The sequence below is a fragment of the Bombina bombina genome, chromosome 10 (genome assembly GCF_027579735.1).
Source record: "Bombina bombina isolate aBomBom1 chromosome 10, aBomBom1.pri, whole genome shotgun sequence".
NCBI lineage: Eukaryota > Metazoa > Chordata > Amphibia > Anura > Bombinatoridae > Bombina > Bombina bombina.
In genome coordinates this window covers 201891753-201909848 of record NC_069508.1, presented here as the reverse complement: position 1 = coordinate 201909848, position 18096 = coordinate 201891753, and the positions used below count along the sequence as shown (strand labels likewise).

Sequence of the window (18096 nt, the reverse complement as noted above, 5' to 3'; positions counted from 1 at the left end):
CAGTAATGGCATTTCCAGACAGAATTGAAATATGCTTACTCAGAGTAATACACTTATTAAATCCTACTATTTATATATAAATAAATATTCATTCAAATATTTCTATTTTTGACATTATTGGTCCAACAGCTTTAACTATGTACTTAACTTTTAACTATGCATGCCTTTTTTGGCACATTTCATATTATACCTTATTTAATTTGTTTTTTTCTGTCTAAAAGAAAGACAGTTGACCAAATAGTACAGATTGTATTACCCCTTGATAGGATTATTCAGTTTTACTTTGAGTAATAGATGCACATATTATGTTACATTCATTTAGCCCAAGTTCCTGTGTTTTGGTATGACAGAATTATTTATAAATTTGTTCCCTTGCAGCCTCCCCAATATGCTAGTTAAATTGAGTATTCTGATCGGTAACCAGGAAATGCCATTACTGTATCATATGTCTGTCTGTGTAATTACATTATTTGAGGCATCGTTACATGTCTTTCACTTTAACAATGTACAGCTGGAGCTCTGTGATTGCTATGGACGCTAGGCTATTTAAGCACTGTGTCTATACCCACATAGTATGTCTATGAGTAAGGCTCACAAGCAGCCGAAACGCGTAAGACAATTCATCTATTGATCTTATGATTGCACTTTTGTTTTAAATTTGTTCACCATGGATTCCAATAAAGCTAACAGATGTTTTATCATATTGCCTAGAGGTTTCGCCTGGTCTTTTTGAAACTTTGTTGCTGTAATATCTTACTGGGCTTGAGAACTCGGCAAACAGGTGTCAAAGTGGTGATTTGGGGCTACAGAGACGTAGGAGGGATTCCGATTGGTGGAGAAGGAACCGTGTCACAGACCGGAAGAGCAGAGGAGAAGCGTGCAGCAGTCAGCATTGCCGAGTGGATAGGAGCGGCATACACGCCAAAGACAGACGTGTATCAGGCTACGATTGCCGGGAGTAAGAGGTTCAAGGTCCAGTAAGAAACCAATGAGGAGTCGGATGAAAATGCCAAGAAGCGTGAATGGTGAGTTGTTAATCTCCCAATTGCTTGCCGATATTTGCCTCAATTTTACATACCGAAGACCTTGAAATCATAACCTGCAGCGCACAGAGCCTCTGAACCAGATACACAAGAGTTCCGTCTTGGACATTAAGATTTATATCCTCCTTGACAGGACTTCTTATACATCCCTCCCCATACACCACGCACCTAGAGCCACACTGAGGAGAGTCTTTTTTGCTTTACTGTTCTACAGCAAGCAACATTATAATGGTTCTTTTCTATATAAAAACATATTTATAATTATATACACAAAGATTCAGTAATAATTGTCACAGCATTGCATAAAACTTACATTTCTTGCTTTCTCTAGATAAATCTTATATCGCTCCTCCATTGATTTCATGTCGTCTTCTTTCTTGCGAAGTGCTTTCTCCAGCTCCTCAATTCTTAAAGCTTTAAGGAATATTCATTTTCACAAATTAAACAACGGTTACTGGATTTTCTACACATAAAACATTTGCAGGAAACTTATACAATAAATTATAGTCAGAGAAATACGTTTTTTTTTCTTAATGGCAAACGTAATTAATAAAAACAAAATAAATATTATAAAAGAGGCTGAAGGTTGACTTCACTTCCCTCAAACGTATTCTATCTATCCATGTTTAAAAATGTCATAGTTGCATGGCAGAGACTGTGTGTTGAACTGGAATGTTCTCCGTATATTTCCCATTATTTACCCATTTGCGGCAAACCCAATTTTAGTTCTGGAATGTCAAATAGGATCTTTAAAGACTGGGAGTTAAAAGGGCTAAAATGTATGAGCCAATTCTTGGGAACAGACGGCATCCACTAAGTTTTGCGGAAATAGCTAATAAATTTGATCTTACATCACGCAAATTCTACTCTTACCTCCAGGCAAGACACTTTCTTCAAGAGTTATTTAAAAAATATGGTACAAATTGGTCATTGGGTGAATTGCAGAGCAGGATATCTAGTTATTTAACTGGATTGTATGCAATCTCGCCATTATATTTGCTCTTAATTAAAAAAGGAGCAAGTTTACAAGTTGACGATATGGTAGCAAAATGGTCTGATAGGTTTCCAGATATAAATGAATGAGTTATTACTGAGAGTTTTAAAATAATTCAACAAAGATGGGTACCAACAACATGGAGAGAATCTCAGATTAAAATTAATCTTCGGAGTTATCTTACCCCAGAAACCTTATCTAAGTGGTATAAATCCAGAGTTCTCTGTTCTAGATGTATGGCAATAGAAGCAGATTTATTTCACTGTTTTTGGGAATGCCCAAATATTTTTCAGTTTTGGAAAAAAATTACATACTGGATGAACGTAGTCCATTTGGAGCATCAATTGACATCTATGGAGATTTTTTTTCTGGTAAAATTTCAAGGGGTAGCCAAGAATTATAGCCTTATAAACACAATTATATTAACTGGGCAAATTCTTATTCTTAAATTATGGAAGTCATGGTCAGCACCCAAAGTGTCACATTTTAAAAACGCTTTAATCTCACAACTTACGACAGAGCAATTTAATATACCATATCCATATGAGGAGCATTTGGCTGCTTTTTTTAAGAAATGGGAAATGTTTATTTTGTCTTTACCATCATTATGCCAAAAGAAATTGATTAAACCATTTTGTAATTCTGTATTCGGCCTTTGACAAAGCAGTAGGCGAAACGCGCGTCAGGCGTTCACTCTGCTTCTCTAAACTTGCTTAATTGTTGTGAATAATAGATTTAACTTAATTTGTTGGCCGACCTCGGCATCTTTAGTTTAAAAACTCAGTTTAAAAACGTAGCTGGTTTTTAGTGGGGTATTACTCTCAATATAATTATGATGCTATGGTAGTTATCTTTGGGTTAAATTTAAACTATTGTGACCAGTAAGGGAGCAGTTTTGTGGCGTGTCCACATTGCTCTCACGGATAATAACGTAAAGCCTTTTTTCTGATATGCAGTAATAAAATACATACGTATCTAACTCCACACTACCCAGCACCGAGTTTTTGAGCCAATTTATACAATCATAAAAGCAACGCTATTTAGGGATCTTTTTCCCTGTATTTGACTATGAGAAGCAACACACATTTTGTACTTTAATCCTGTGTTCCTGGGTACCACTGTACTAATGACGTTAACACACACTATGGGGTATGAGTAAACCAAATACAACTAGTAGGTGAGGTCTTTGCCTAACTTAAGACTAATAATTGTGGAACAACATATGTTTAATGTGCTGCCAAGTCTAAGCTAACTTATTTGTGACTATTTCTGGGGGATTCCTGTGATATTTTCCAGGCAACCCCCGTTTCAATAATTGCTATATCCAAGCTTAGCACAGCTTTTTGAATGGAATTGTTGCTACACTACCTCACCAGATGATCGTGTAAATCACATATACAACTATGTCATACCCTATTTAACCCTACTTGGACCAGGACAAAGTATTTTTATAACTAAATAATTTTCTTTATTTTAAAATCTATGTCTAGTTATTGATGATGATTTGGATCATCATTAAGGGTATATGTTATTTACTTGACTGAACATAATCATACTAATAATAGGTCAATCTATATATGTACTATACAGTTTTTACTGTACCCAATAATAGACAAAGAACTGTCGCTATGCTTTTGTAGGTGACAACTTAGTATACAATGGACTGTAGTTTTGTATTATAGTTACACCCATATACCCTATTTTTAACTACTATACACACAATCAAGTTTTTTATTTTTAATCAACATAATAAAAGTTATATTTTAATTTAACTCCTTCCTAGTGCCTTTCTGATGCATTAATTGTAATCACAAGATCTCTATCTAAGTGTGCCACTAGATACCTCTTTTTCTTTCTCTATATTTTTTTGTAATTCTGTATTTGTCTTGACAAATATACATGCTGGTCGTTACCCTGAAGATTGGGCGGAGGGGTGTGAGTGAGGAGTGACGGGGGGTGGGGAGGCCGAGAGAAGGGGGTGGAAAGGACTCTTTCATACTGTTTTTTTTTCTCCTTGTTTGTGTTGTTGTTGTTTGTGATGTTGTTGTTTTTTTTTTATGTGTAGTGTGTCGTCTTCAACATTTAGTAGGTCATTAGTAGATGAGCTGATGGGCACTTACTGATGTGCTACTGTTAGCGCATCACGTATAGAGGCACCGTGTGTCACAGGTCGTGATATCAAGTCTAGAATATGTCGCTCTGCATTGTCAGGTCATTAGTAGATGAGCTGATGGGCACTTACTGCTGTTCTACTGTTAGCGCATCACGTATAGAGGCACCGTGTGTCACAGGCCGTGATATCAAGTCTAGAATATGTCGCTCTGCACTGTCAGGTAATTTGTAGATGAGCTGATGGGCACTTACTGCTGTTCTACTGTTAGCGCATCACGTATAGAGGCGCCGTGTGTCACAAGTCGTGATATCAAGTCTAGAATATGTCGCTCTGCACTGTCAGGTAATTTGTAGATGAGCTGATGGGCACTTACTGCTGTTCTACTGTTAGCGCATCACGTATAGAGGCACCGTGTGTCACAGGTCGTGATATCAAGTCTAGAATATGTCGCTCTGCATTGTCAGGTCATTAGTAGATGAGCTGATGGGCACTTACTGCTGTTCTACTGTTAGTGCATCACGTATAGAGGCACCGTATGTCACAGGCCATGATATCAAGTCTAGAATATATCGCTCTGCATTGTCAGGTCATTAGTAGATGAGCTGATGAGACTTACTGCTGTTCTACTGTTAGCGCATCACGTATAGAGGCATTGTGTGTCACAGGTTGTGATATCAAGTCTAGAATATGTCGCTCTGCATTGTCAGGTCATTAGTAGATGAGCTGATGAGCCCTTACTGATGTGCTACTGTTAGTGCATCACGTATAGAGGCACCGTGTATCACAGGCCGTGATATCAAGTCTAGAATATGTCGCTCTGCACTGTCAAGTAATTTGTAGATGAGCTGATGGGCACTTACTGATGTTCTACTATTAACCCATCACGTATAGAGGCACCGTGTGTCACAGGCCGTGATATCAAGTCTAGAATATGTCGCTCTGCATTGTCAGGTCATTAGTAGATGAGCTGATGAGACTTACTGCTGTTCTACTGTTAGCGCATCACGTATAGAGGCATTGTGTGTCACAGGTTGTGATATCAAGTCTAGAATATGTCGCTCTGCATTGTTAGGTCATTAGTAGATGAGCTGATGAGCACTTACTGCTGTTCTAATGTTAGCGCATCACGTATAGAGGCACCGTGTATCACAGGCCATGATATCAAGTCTAGAATATGTCGCTCTGCCTTGTCAGGTCATTAGTAGATGAGCTGATGAGCACTTACTGCTGTTCTAATGTTAGCGCATCACGTATAGAGGCACCGTGTATCACAGGCCGTGATATCAAGTCTAGAGTATGTCGCTCTGCACTGTCAGGTAATTTGTAGATGAGCTGATGGGTACTTACTGCTGTTCTACTGTTAGCGCATCACGTATAGAGGCACCGTGTGTCAGGTTGTGATATCAAGTCTAGAATATGTCGCTCTGCACTGTCAGGTCATTAGTAGATGAGCTGATGGGCACTTACTGATATTCTACTGTTAGCGCATCACGTATAGAGGCACCGTGTGTCACAAGCCGTGATATCAAGTCTAGAATATGTCGCTCTGCATTGTCAGGTCATTAGTAGATGAGCTGATGGGCACTTACTGCTGTTCTACTGTTAGTGCATCACGTATAGAGGCACCGTGTGTCACAGGCCATGATATCAAGTCTAGAATATGTCGCTCTGCCTTGTCAGGTCATTAGTAGATGAGCTGATGAGACTTACTGCTGTTCTACTATTAGCGCATCACGTATAGAGGCACCGTGTGTCACAGGCTGTGATATCAAGTCTAGAATATGTCGCTCTGCATTGTCAGGTCATTAGTAGATGAGTTAATAGGCACTTACTGCTGTTCTACTATTAGCGCATCACGTATAGAGGCACTGTGTGTCACAGGCCGTGATATCAAGTCTAGAATATGTCGCTCTGCATTGTCAGGTCATTAGTAGATGAGTTAATGGGCACTTACTGATGTTCTACTGTTAGCGCATCACGTATAGAGGCACCGTGTGTCACAGGCCGTGATATCAAGTCTAGAATATGTCGCTCTGCACTGTCAGGTCATTAGTAGATGAGTTAATGGTCACTTACTGCTGTTCTACTGTTAGCGCATCACGTATAGAGGCACCGTGTGTCACAGGCCGTGATATCAAGTCTAGAATATGTCGCTTTGCATTGTCAGGTTATTTGTAGATGAGCTGATGGCCACTTACTGCTTTCATTTGCATCTGGCTGGAGGTCATCAAGCAGTTCCTTTTTTGTCTCTATAGCATCATGAACTTCCTTCAGTTTTTCCCTGGGGAGAAAATATGTGCAGTAAGTATGAGTCAGGGTAAGGCTGCATTACACATTTACAAGAGATGAGAACTCCGCTAATAAACAACTATAGAAGTTTACTTACATTTGTGCTACTATCTTCTGTTTCAATGTGTTGGACTAAAAAAAACAAAAAAAAACACAAGGTAAGTGATCTCTAAAAGTGGGAAAAACATGTAATTTATTGGTCTCATTTCAAACAATGAAGTAGACTCTCCTAGAAGAAAATCAGAACTACAAGAAATAAAAACAAGAAAGCTCCCATCATCCTCTCTTTCTGGTTTTCATCCTTTTTTTGCTCCTTCCTGCTGCTACCCTCTACCTCATTCACAAAGGCCCATTCCTGGTTTCTACATATTTCATATCACTGCTATTCACCTCCATGCTTAGTCAATGGACATCCTAACCTACGCCCTACAGTCTTCTTAGCTTTCACTTATAAGGTGTAATAACCCTGGGAGCTTATACTAGCATGGGTTAAACACTGAAATGCAAGGTCGCTAGTCTTAAAATGACATCTACGACTATAATGGCCGTTTAACTCAAGTGACAGACAGATTAGGAAGCACATCTTCCGACCACTGCTTCTTAACCTGAGGTTGCGTGTTCCCATGAGTAATCTTCATATATGGAGCCCAGTGTGTGCTGAGGATTTCTGTGCCAAAAACAAGTTCTCTGACTTTGTAAGACATGTAAATGCGTTTAGTGACTGAAACAGAACATTGTTTTTTGTTTAGTGCGTCGGTTTATGGACAATTTTGTAAATATCCCTCCAGATATTGCACATTACTGATCAGTGCTTACACCAGCTCCGTCTGTTTCTGTTCCCTGGTTTTGCAAAGTCTTCTGTAGGTCAGTGATCTGCTGCTGCATTTCCTCCACACGACCTATATTTAACCTGAAAAACACAAGGTATTATTCCAAAGAAAGCTTTTTGATTAATATTTCATGTATGGTTTGTAATGAGACTTTCATATTGTGGCTATAACTGACAAATGCAAACAATGATTTGCTAAACCATAGAATTTTACATCCCCCCCCATGAGAATAATAATCTGATGACACCTCATTATCAGTCCTTCGAGAAACCAACATCATTCATTCTAGTTAAATAATGAAAAAGACTTAGTGCATCTGATAACAAGGTATATGCTCAGGGTTGATGATTGTGCTACCTTTACCATATGAAGACAGATCGCTGATACAGACAGTGTCACTGTATCTATTGCGATGGTGCTATGGGTGATGTGGGAGGGAAGGAGGGAGGCAGGTGCTCGGCCATCGTCGGAGGGGGAGGGTTCCCTGCGCTAGAAAAAGGAAATTACTATTAGGAGAGATAGAGGGATGGGCCCCTACACTTCAGCAAAGGGGCTTATGAGAGGGGGGGGCCCTACACATGATTGCTTGGAGGATGGAGGTGGGGGGAGGGGGGGTCCCTACACTAAAGAAAAAAAATACATAAATGAAATAAAAAAATAAATTAAATTAAATTAATGTAAATTGAATACTGTCCGACAGCTGCCAGTACCCAAGAGTGTTAACCATTGGGAGAGGGAGGGTTAGAGAGCTGCTTGGGAGGGATCAAGGAAGTGGGAGGGTTAGGGGGGATCTCTACACTGCAGGAAAAAAACTAAAAAACTAAAACTATACTGGCAGACTGTCTGCCAGTAGCTAAGATGGTGGTAAGCAGTGGGTTTTTTTTTAGAGGGATCAGAGAGGTCTCAGGTGGGAAGGCAAAACCTACACTACAATAATATTACTCTTGCCAGCTAACTTATTAACCCCTTCACTGCTAGGAATTTCAGAAGTGTGGTGCCCAGCTGCAATTAGCGGCCATCTAATTACCAAAGCCATGCATGTCTGCCATTTCTGAACGGGGGTTCCCAGAGAAGTTTTTACAACCATTTGTATAATTCTTGCATAAGTAGTATGTAAATAAAATAAGTAAATAAAAAAAGGCTCTATTTCTGTTTAAATGTAGTGATTACAAAAATGCGAAAAATTCTTTTGTATATTAGGCAAGTTTTTCTCCGAAATTCCTGGTAGCGAAGGGGTTACACCATACTGCATGAAAATACAGAAATTCATACAGAGAGGATACAAAATTGACACAATTGCTGACTAAAGTCCAGTGTATAGCGACTTTATAATATGTAGTGCAGGGTCGCTAGTCTTAAAGCGACGTGCTCTAACGAATTAGACAATGTCATTTTTCGATTACTATGGCCCTTTGAAAGGGACAGTAAAGGAAAAATTATTTAGATTTAGATAGAGCAGCACTTTTAAACAACTTTCCACATTACTTCTGTTATCAAATTTGCTTTGTTCCTTTGGTATCCTTTGTTGAAGAGGCTGAGGAACAGCAATGCACTACTAAGAGCTAGCTGGTGACGGCTGCACATATATGTAGGTGTATATACTTACTGTATATAATATATTTATATGTGATATAAAATATGTGTAAGGTCTACATTCTAAACAAGGATGTGATTACTGACACAAGTGGTAGGACAAATGGGAGGTTATAAACTAACAACAAAGAGACAAAGGCTATACATATGCAAAGTAATGTCAGCTTGTCCTAAGTAAAGGAAAGATCTCTGGATATAAGCAGGACAGCTGAGAGGGAGTGGGTCAGATGGGATGGAAGCTTGGTAGGTATACACACGCACTGACACTCTACACAACACACACTGACACTCTACACAACACAAACACACTGACACTCTACACAACACACACACACACGCACTGACACTCTACACAACACACACACACACTGACACTCTACACAACACACACTGACACTCTACACAACACACACACACACACAAGCACTGACACTCTACACAACACACACACACTGACACTCAACACAACACACACACACACGCACTGACACTCTACACAACACACAACACACACTGACACTCTACACAACACACACTGACACTCTACACAACACACACACACAAGCACTGACACTCTACACAACACACACACACACTGACACTCTACACAACACACACTGACACTCTACACAACACACACACACACAAGCACTGACACTCTACACAACACACACACACACTGACACTCTACACAACACACACACACGCACTGACACTCTACACAACACACACACACGCACTGACACTCTACACAACACACACACACACTGACACTCTACACAACACACACACACAAGCACTGACATTCTACACAACACACACACACACACTGACACTCTACACAACACGCACACACAAGCACTGACACTCTACAGAACACACACACGCACTGACACTCTACACAACACACACACACACACTGACACTCTACACAACACACACACACAAGCACTGACACTCTATACAACACACACACACACACTGACACTCTACACAACACACACACACACTGACACTCTACACAACACACACAAGCACTGACACTCTACACAACACACACACACACAAGCACTGACACTCTACACAACACACACACACACGCACTGACACTCTACACAACACACACACACGCACTGACACTCTACACAACACACACACACGCACTGACACTCTACACAACACACACATTTTACACAACACACACACACACATTTTAAACAAAACACATGCACTCACATATACACAAATACACACACTGACACTCTACACAACACACACAAGCACTGACACTCTACACAACACACACACACACTGACACTCTACACAACACACACAAGCACTGACACTCTACACAACACACACACACAAGTATGAGTGAGAACCTCTTTATGTAACTATCTCTGTAACCTTTCTGTAATTTGGGCAGAGTCTAATTAAAGCTCTCTCTCTGGTAAAGAACGGAGTGTCTGGTATATCATTTAGCCTCTCATTACTATTATTAATATAGTGGCTATACTTCTGTAGCGCTACACATACAATATTTACCGGGGACTGGTAGTAAAGAGTGAATTGTGTGCAAGTGTGTGGTGAGTGACACTAGGGGTTATTACATTTATTACACAGCGCAGAGGATATTATCTGGAGAATATCCAAAGTGGATTTATTGAATGTTATCCTGGTGGATTAGAGGGATATTTGTGCAACCAGATAAACCTCTAGTCTAGGGGTTTTCAAGCCTGTCCTCAGACTTCCCTAACAGGCCAGATTTTGAGGATATCTGAACTAGAGCACAGGTGGAGCAATAATCTGATTAGTAAACATGGTTATTTTACCTGCTCTCACACAAGGTAATCCTGAAAATCTGTCCTGTTGGGGAGGCCTGAGGACAGGTTTGAAAACCCCTGCTCTAGTCATTGGTTTACCAGAGTTGTCCAGCTAGCTCACAGTAGTGCATGGCTGTTCTTCAGCCTACTCTTCAACAAAAGATATCAAGAGAATAAAACAAATTTGATAATATAAGTACATTGGAAAGTTGTTTAGAATTGCATGCTCTGATTGAATCACAAACGTTTAAATTTCCCGTCCCTTGAAGCTTCACTGCCACTTTAGCAATAAAGTCACCTTTTTTCGGTTTCCAGCTCGCTCATCTTACGCCGGTTTTCTTCCAGCTCTGCTTGCAGTTCTACAATGCGCTCATTTTCTGCCCCTTGCTGCTGTAGACGCAACACCTTATTTTCATGCTGTAGTCGTATAAACATTTCTCTGTGAGATAAGGCACAAAATGAAAACATTAACACAATTGTATTAAGAAACCTGAGAATAGAACATGGTGTTATGTTTAGAAAAATGACTTTTTATTGCTGCAATATTAAGATGACAGTAATATTTATATTAAAGCTAACAGGAAATGTGTGTTATTATTATTATCGGTTATTTGTAGAGCGCCAACAGATTCCGCAGCGCTAATCAGCGCAGTGTTCATTGGCTGATAACATTTCCATAGCTCATTGGTGAACACAGCCTCTGGCATCAGCACAATTTTGTTTAGGACATGAATATCTTTTTTTTTGTTTGTTTTTATTTTTAAATGGTAATTTAATTTAAATTATGCAGCAAAGAAAATAAATAATCTTACATTGCTTAGCAGCTTGTGCACTTTTTCAAAGCTATTTCAATAAATATGTGAAGCAGATGAAACAAAAATAATCAGGTTAAAGAGACAGTCAACACCAAAATTGTTATCGTTTAAAAAGATAATCCCTTTACTACCCATTCCTCAGCTTTGCACAGCCAACATTGATATATTAATATACTTTATAACCTTTAAACCTCTAAATTTCTGCCTGTTTCTAAGCCACTACAGACAGCCTCTTATCAAGTTTTTTATTAGCTTTTCACAACAGTAGATTGCTAGTTCATGTGGGCCATATAGATAACATTGTGCTCTCTCCCATGGGTTGTGCATGACACAGCACTAATTGGCTAAAATGCAAGTCAATAGATAATAAATAGTCATATGATCAGGGGGCTGTCAAAGGAGGCTTAGATACAAGGTAATTACAGAGGTAAAAAGTGTATTAATATAAGTGTTGGTTGTGCAAAACTGGGGAATGGGTAATAAAGGGATTATCTATCTTTTTTAAACAATAACAATGTTGGAGTGGACTGTCCCTTTAAGTACACAATGGGTTTCATTTGTATGCTGTGTATTTAGCTTGGAGCCTTTTCAGTGAAGGCTCAGAGGTGTTAGAGTTCACCATCGGGGATGATTAACAATCCTTGCTCTTGCGTGATTGGTTGCCTAAGAGGGTGCTTGTGCAATGTTAAATGCAGGCAATATATGCTACTCACTCGCCTGAACCTGAGCAGACAGGTTCACTAGCTAGCAACATTGTCAACCTAACAGATGATAATTGTCCTCAATTTGTTTTTTTAATTTGTGTGGGTTTTTAGAATTTTATTTAGGCACAAAATCAAACAAAAAATATAAAATATAAAAATGGCTGACGAGTGAGTCTGAATGCAGGTTTTGTCACGTAACCATTAAAGGGACAGTCTAATCCAGAATTTTTATTGTTTAAAAAATTGATAATCCCTTTATTACCCGTTCCCCAGTTGCATAACCAACACTGTTATAATAATATACTTTTTACCTCTGTGATTACCTTGTATCTAAGCCTCTGCAGACTGCCCCTTATCTCAGTTATATTAATACACTTTTTACCTCTGTGATTACCTTGTATCTAAGCCTCTGCAGACTGCCCCTTATCTCAGTTATATTAATACACTTTTTACCTCTGTGATTACCTTGTATCTAAGCCTCTGCAGACTGCTTCTTATCTCAGTTATATTAATATACTTTTTACCTCTGTGATTACCTTGTATCTAAGCCTCTGCAGACTGCTCCTTATCTCAGTTATATTAATATACTTTTTACCTCTGTGATTACCTTGTATCTAAGCCTCTGCAGACTGCTCCTTATCTCAGTTATATTAATATACTTTTTACCTCTGTGATTACCTTGTATCTAAGCCTCTGCAGACTGCCCCCTTATCTCAATTATATTAATATACTTTTTACCTCTGTGATTATCTTGCATCTAAGCCTCTGCAGACTGCCCCTTATCTCAGTTATATTAATACACTTTTTACCTCTGTGATTACCTTGTATCTAAGCCTCTGCAGACTGCTCCTTATCTCAGTTATAATAATATACTTTTTACCTCTGTGATTACCTTGTATCTAAGCCTCTTCAGACTGCTCCTTATCTCAGTTATATTAATATACTTTTTACCTCTGTGATTACCTTGTATCTAAGCCTCTGCGGACTGATCCTTATCTCAGTTATAATAATATACTTTTTACCTCTGTGATTACCTTGTATCTAAGCCTCTGCAGACCGCCCCCTTATCTCAGTTATATTAATATACTTTTTACCTCTCTGATTACCCTGTATCTAAGCCTCTGCAGACTGTCCCCTTATTCCAGTTATTTTGTTATCTATATGGCACACATTAACTAACGCCCTCTAGCTGTGAAAAACTGTCAAAAGCATTCAGATAAGAGGAGGCCTTCAAGGGCTTAGAAATTTGCATTAGAGTCTACCTAGGTTTAGCTTTTTTTTACTAAGAATACCAAGAGAACAAAGCAAATTTGATGATACAAGTAAATTGGAAAGTTGTTTAAAATTACATTGCCTATCTGAATCATGAAAGTTTAATTTTGACTAGACTGTCCCTTTAATATGAATTCATGACATTACACAAATAATAATTTTATATTATTTTTAATAATTTTATACTGAATATTTTTAAACCTCCAAACACTTTACTGTAATCATAAATTAATGAATATATTTAATCTTCCTGTACTGGTTTCGTTATTTAAAAGTCTAATTTAAACTTTATTGTAAGCTATTTCTTAAACAAAAATGACAATCTAGTGGACTCTCACATTAACAACAACATTTAACATTGATAAAAAGCTGAGCATGCAGATGAAAATAGCCAATCAAAACAATGCACTTTGAACCTATTGAAAACAGATTTTGGCTATTTAAAGTCAAACCATCCATTACAAATTACAGATTTTTTTTTATTGAAATACTGTAATACTGCGTCAAACTGCAAGGTATGGGGGGTCAGATGAATTTGAAAAGTTTTAGATAAATGGGATTTCAAATGATTTTGAATGTCTTTGTATTTGAAAACTGCATGTGATGCTGGGTGTTGTGGAGTTTATATTGATTGAAATGGAACAGTCTGTACAGGAAAATAAATCACAGTTTAGCACAATATATAGTTAATTGGACAAACCATATACATTTGCTTACCGGTATTCCACAGGCAGTAGTTCGGCAGCAAGATTATCAAAATTTTTCCCACGAGAATCACCTAAAATATAATGGAAAAAATGCAGGTCACAAATATTGTAATAATGTGCAAAACAAGGGCGCATTTGTCAAACACAGGACGACACGTTGCACAACGGCTGAACAGACAGTGAAGTTAGTCAGTTTACCCACCTAAGCCTGATTGATCTTGTACCTCATCTTAATGCTTGGAACAGAATAAGAACCTGTCCTTATTTGTTAGATCACGTGATTTTGCATTACTAGCCGTTTGTGAGGGTTAAACACATAGGTAAAGTTATACACAGGCTAAAAGCATTGCAACACTACAGCAGGACACACAGCCAATGAGCCAATCAGGGTTGACAGTTGCACATAGCTGCCAATCAGTGGAAGATCCAATGCTTGCAGCTTCTCTGTGGGACTTTATCATATCAAGCTAGGGTTAGTGACAAATTAAAGAATGTTATTTTATCTAATTCAACTCATTCAAAGAGCATACCTAGGTAGGCTCATGAGTAGCAATGCACTACCAGCGAGCTGTTGATTGGTGGCTGCACATATATGCCTCGCCATTGGCTTACCTGACGTGTTCAGCTAGCTCCCAGTAGTGAATTGCTGCTCCTTTAACAAATGATACCAAGAGAATGAAGCAAAATTGATAATAGAAGTAAATTGTAAAGTTGTTTGAAAAACTGTATGTTCTATCTGAATCATGAGAGGAAAAAATGTCATGTCCCTTTAGTATTGTCACAAAAAGAGTTCTATTGAATTACACAAATCAATCCTTTGTTCGAATTACGTTTAAAGTGCTGGTAAATTTCAGACTATAAGAACGTTGCAATTACAAATATATTAGTTTGCAAGTTAAATCACATAATTATTTTTTTAAAGTGTATATATATATATTTTATAATAAAAGGTTTATAATCCTAATTGGTATTGTCTGTTCCTCCGCCCCCCTTCATTTCCTCTTTGGCTGGGCTGTGATGTATAGAGCACTCTCTACAGGCTTTAAAGGGGATGGACTTGTCATATGACACACACGCTGATTGGATGATCACTAGAATTGTCATTTAAAAAAAAAAAAAAAGTTCATCCAAGTGGGCCGGCATAACATTCAAATAGAAGCATTACTATATGCACTTATTTAACCCTTTCACAGATGGATAAAAAAAAGGTACATCATTTTTTTAAATGGCAAAGATTACATTTATGGCATTTGATTAGTTGAAGTTTACCATCACTTTAAGCCTCGGCAGAAGACTACTTAAAGGATATTAAACATCTCTTGATTTTGTGCAAAACTTTTGCTTTGCTCCATGCACTCTTAATAGACCAAAAAAACAAAACAAAACTGGTAACCTAGGTTTTTTTTTTTTTCAAATGCTGCAACTTGCCTAAACCAGCGAATTAATTTGCAGGTTACATAATTTACTTTTTAGCCTACAGTTACCAATTCTACAGCATGCTGCACAGTGATTGCTTACATGTATGCAAGAGTCCATTCTTACCTGTCACTAATTAGCCACAGTAAACAGATAAACATACTAATTAGAATTTCATGTGCTTGGTTGTAAAAGCCCCACTAATGACACATGTAAGTGCTTTTTACACATTTACATTTTTATGCAGATCTTTTGCAGTGCAATCCTTAATTACAGATATATATTATGCACATATGAGCAACATCGCTTTTTCAGAGAAAATGCATCTCTGTGCATATGCGGATCAGACCTGAGGGCTTCAAACAAATACAGAGTTTACATATCCTACATATACATTTGCTCACAGACTGACTCTACCGAGCAATTAAAGTGCAGCGCTACGGAATTTTGCGGCGCTATACAAATAAATGATAATAATAATAATAATTAAAGTGATTGTAAAGTATACGCATACATTTTTTCAGCCATAATCTAGTCGCTAGGTTTTTTTTATTTAAATGTTTGTATATCTTATAATCTTAGGTATAAATACATTACTGTTTATTTACTAGCTCCTCACAATAGTTCCTTCATGGTTTGGGGATGTCTGACGTATTGAGTGGTCCCACCAGCTCTATACGTAATCACCAAATCGCGCTCCCGAGAAGGGGTATAAGAGGGATTCCTTGTTCATACAATTGAGCATTCGTGTGTCATGAACACGAATATAGACTCCAAAACTATTTAGAAAAAGCCGCATGGGGACGTGGGTTCAAAGGAGCTGGACGCCAAAGGGGGCACGTATTTATTGGTGGATGCCTGATTCGTCATCAGTCTGCAAAATGAAGTCAGAAATGCGGGCGGAGGAAGGTCGGTATGTTTACAATCACAAAATTGTAAATATTTTAACAAATAAGCGTCAGTTCAAAATTTTATGAAAGTTGCACTTTTTTTTAGAACTCTTTAATATATTGTGCAGCACAAACCTAAACTTTACAATCACTTTAAGGGGTCTGCGACAGACGGGTATGATCAGCCTTAAAGGTACGGTCTAATGGAGAAATGACTTGCTCTAATTCATTAGAACATGCTATTTATGCATTACAGATTCTAGCTTAATATGTGTTTAACCCTTGCAAAGAAATTAAATACAAAAGGTAAAATCTTGCGTGGGTGCCCTAAACACAACACAACTGGTGAGCCAATCAGGTAAAACAGTTGCATGTAGCTGACATCTGATAGCTGTTCTATGCATTTGTGCTGCAAGGCTTGCAGCTACTAAGCCAGACTTTACCTATGTGCTTCCTCTTTTGCGGATCAGTAATTTTAAAAAACTGACATGGGTACAATGTGAAAGTTTTGCATTCGATATTTATACAGAACAATGGTTAAATGGATATTAAACCATAAATAAATGCTAAATGTAACAATGTGTTCAAAGCAAAGATTAGCCTGAGAATAGTATGCAGATGTAGTTTTTATATTAGTTGTTTAGGAAGTAATAAGGGCACCTGAGGATAATTAGGGACAGATAACAAGAGTCACAAACAAGGGCAGTGTGGTATGCAGCAATGTTAAAGGGACTTTAATCCCAGTGAGACAGTTACTTTGGGCCCAATGACCTGGCACAAGATTATCTAGGGAGTCTCGTCAGTACTGCAAGGCCCCTTAAATCATTTTAGGAAGACAGATTTTAGATTGGGAGAAGTCTAACTCGCTATGCGGAGTTCTGAATGTGAAGAACAGACACATTTTAAAAAAAATGCCCCCAAAGAGTTAGTTTGTTGTCTCTTCATGCTGGTGAGGTTTTGATTATCATCTTGTTTACAACTGTTACTAACTGGCCACAGCAGGGGAAATAAGACAAATTCATGATAACTAAGTTACAACTGTTACTAACTGGCCACAGCAGGGGAAATAAGATGAACTCATGATAACTAAGTTACAACTGTTACTAACTGGCCACAGCAGGGGAAATGATAAGACGAACTCATGATAACTAAGTTACAACTGTTACTAACTGGCCACAGCAGGGGAAATAAGACAAATTCATGATAACTAAGTTACAACTGTTACTAACTGGCCACAGCAGGGGAAATGATAAGACGAACTCATGATAACTAAGTTACAACTGTTACTAACTGGCCACAGCAGGGGAAATGATAAGACGAACTCATGATAACTAAGTTACAACTGTTACTAACTAGCCACAGCAGGGGAAATAAGACGAATTCATGATAACTAAGTTACAACTGTTACTAACTGGCCACAGCAGGGGAAATGATAAGACGAACTCATGATAACTAAGTTACAACGGTGACTTTATAGACACTGCATTACAACCTGTATAAGGACGACATACCCGACTGATTAAGGTGATCTTGCTGCATCAGTGAACATCTCAGCTCCTCGTTCGTCTCTTTCAAAGCATCACGTTGAACTATAATTCTCTAAAAAG

At 38.2% G+C, this 18096-nt stretch overlaps 1 protein-coding gene across 2 annotated transcripts in view; it reads right to left on the bottom strand.

The window, feature by feature from the left end:
* HOOK1 (hook microtubule tethering protein 1) overlaps positions 1 to 18096 on the bottom strand; it is a 174055-nt gene that overhangs the window by 28539 nt on the left and 127420 nt on the right. For both annotated transcript variants that reach the window (XM_053693629.1, XM_053693630.1), the window contains exons 13-19: positions 18001 to 18088; positions 14194 to 14254; positions 10984 to 11124; positions 7256 to 7349; positions 6537 to 6571; positions 6349 to 6431; positions 1357 to 1457 (exon numbers count right to left, since the gene is read on the bottom strand). In XM_053693629.1, coding sequence (XP_053549604.1) covers positions 1357 to 1457; positions 6349 to 6431; positions 6537 to 6571; positions 7256 to 7349; positions 10984 to 11124; positions 14194 to 14254; positions 18001 to 18088 — 603 coding nt within the window. The remainder of the gene's footprint in view (positions 1 to 1356; positions 1458 to 6348; positions 6432 to 6536; positions 6572 to 7255; positions 7350 to 10983; positions 11125 to 14193; positions 14255 to 18000; positions 18089 to 18096) is intronic.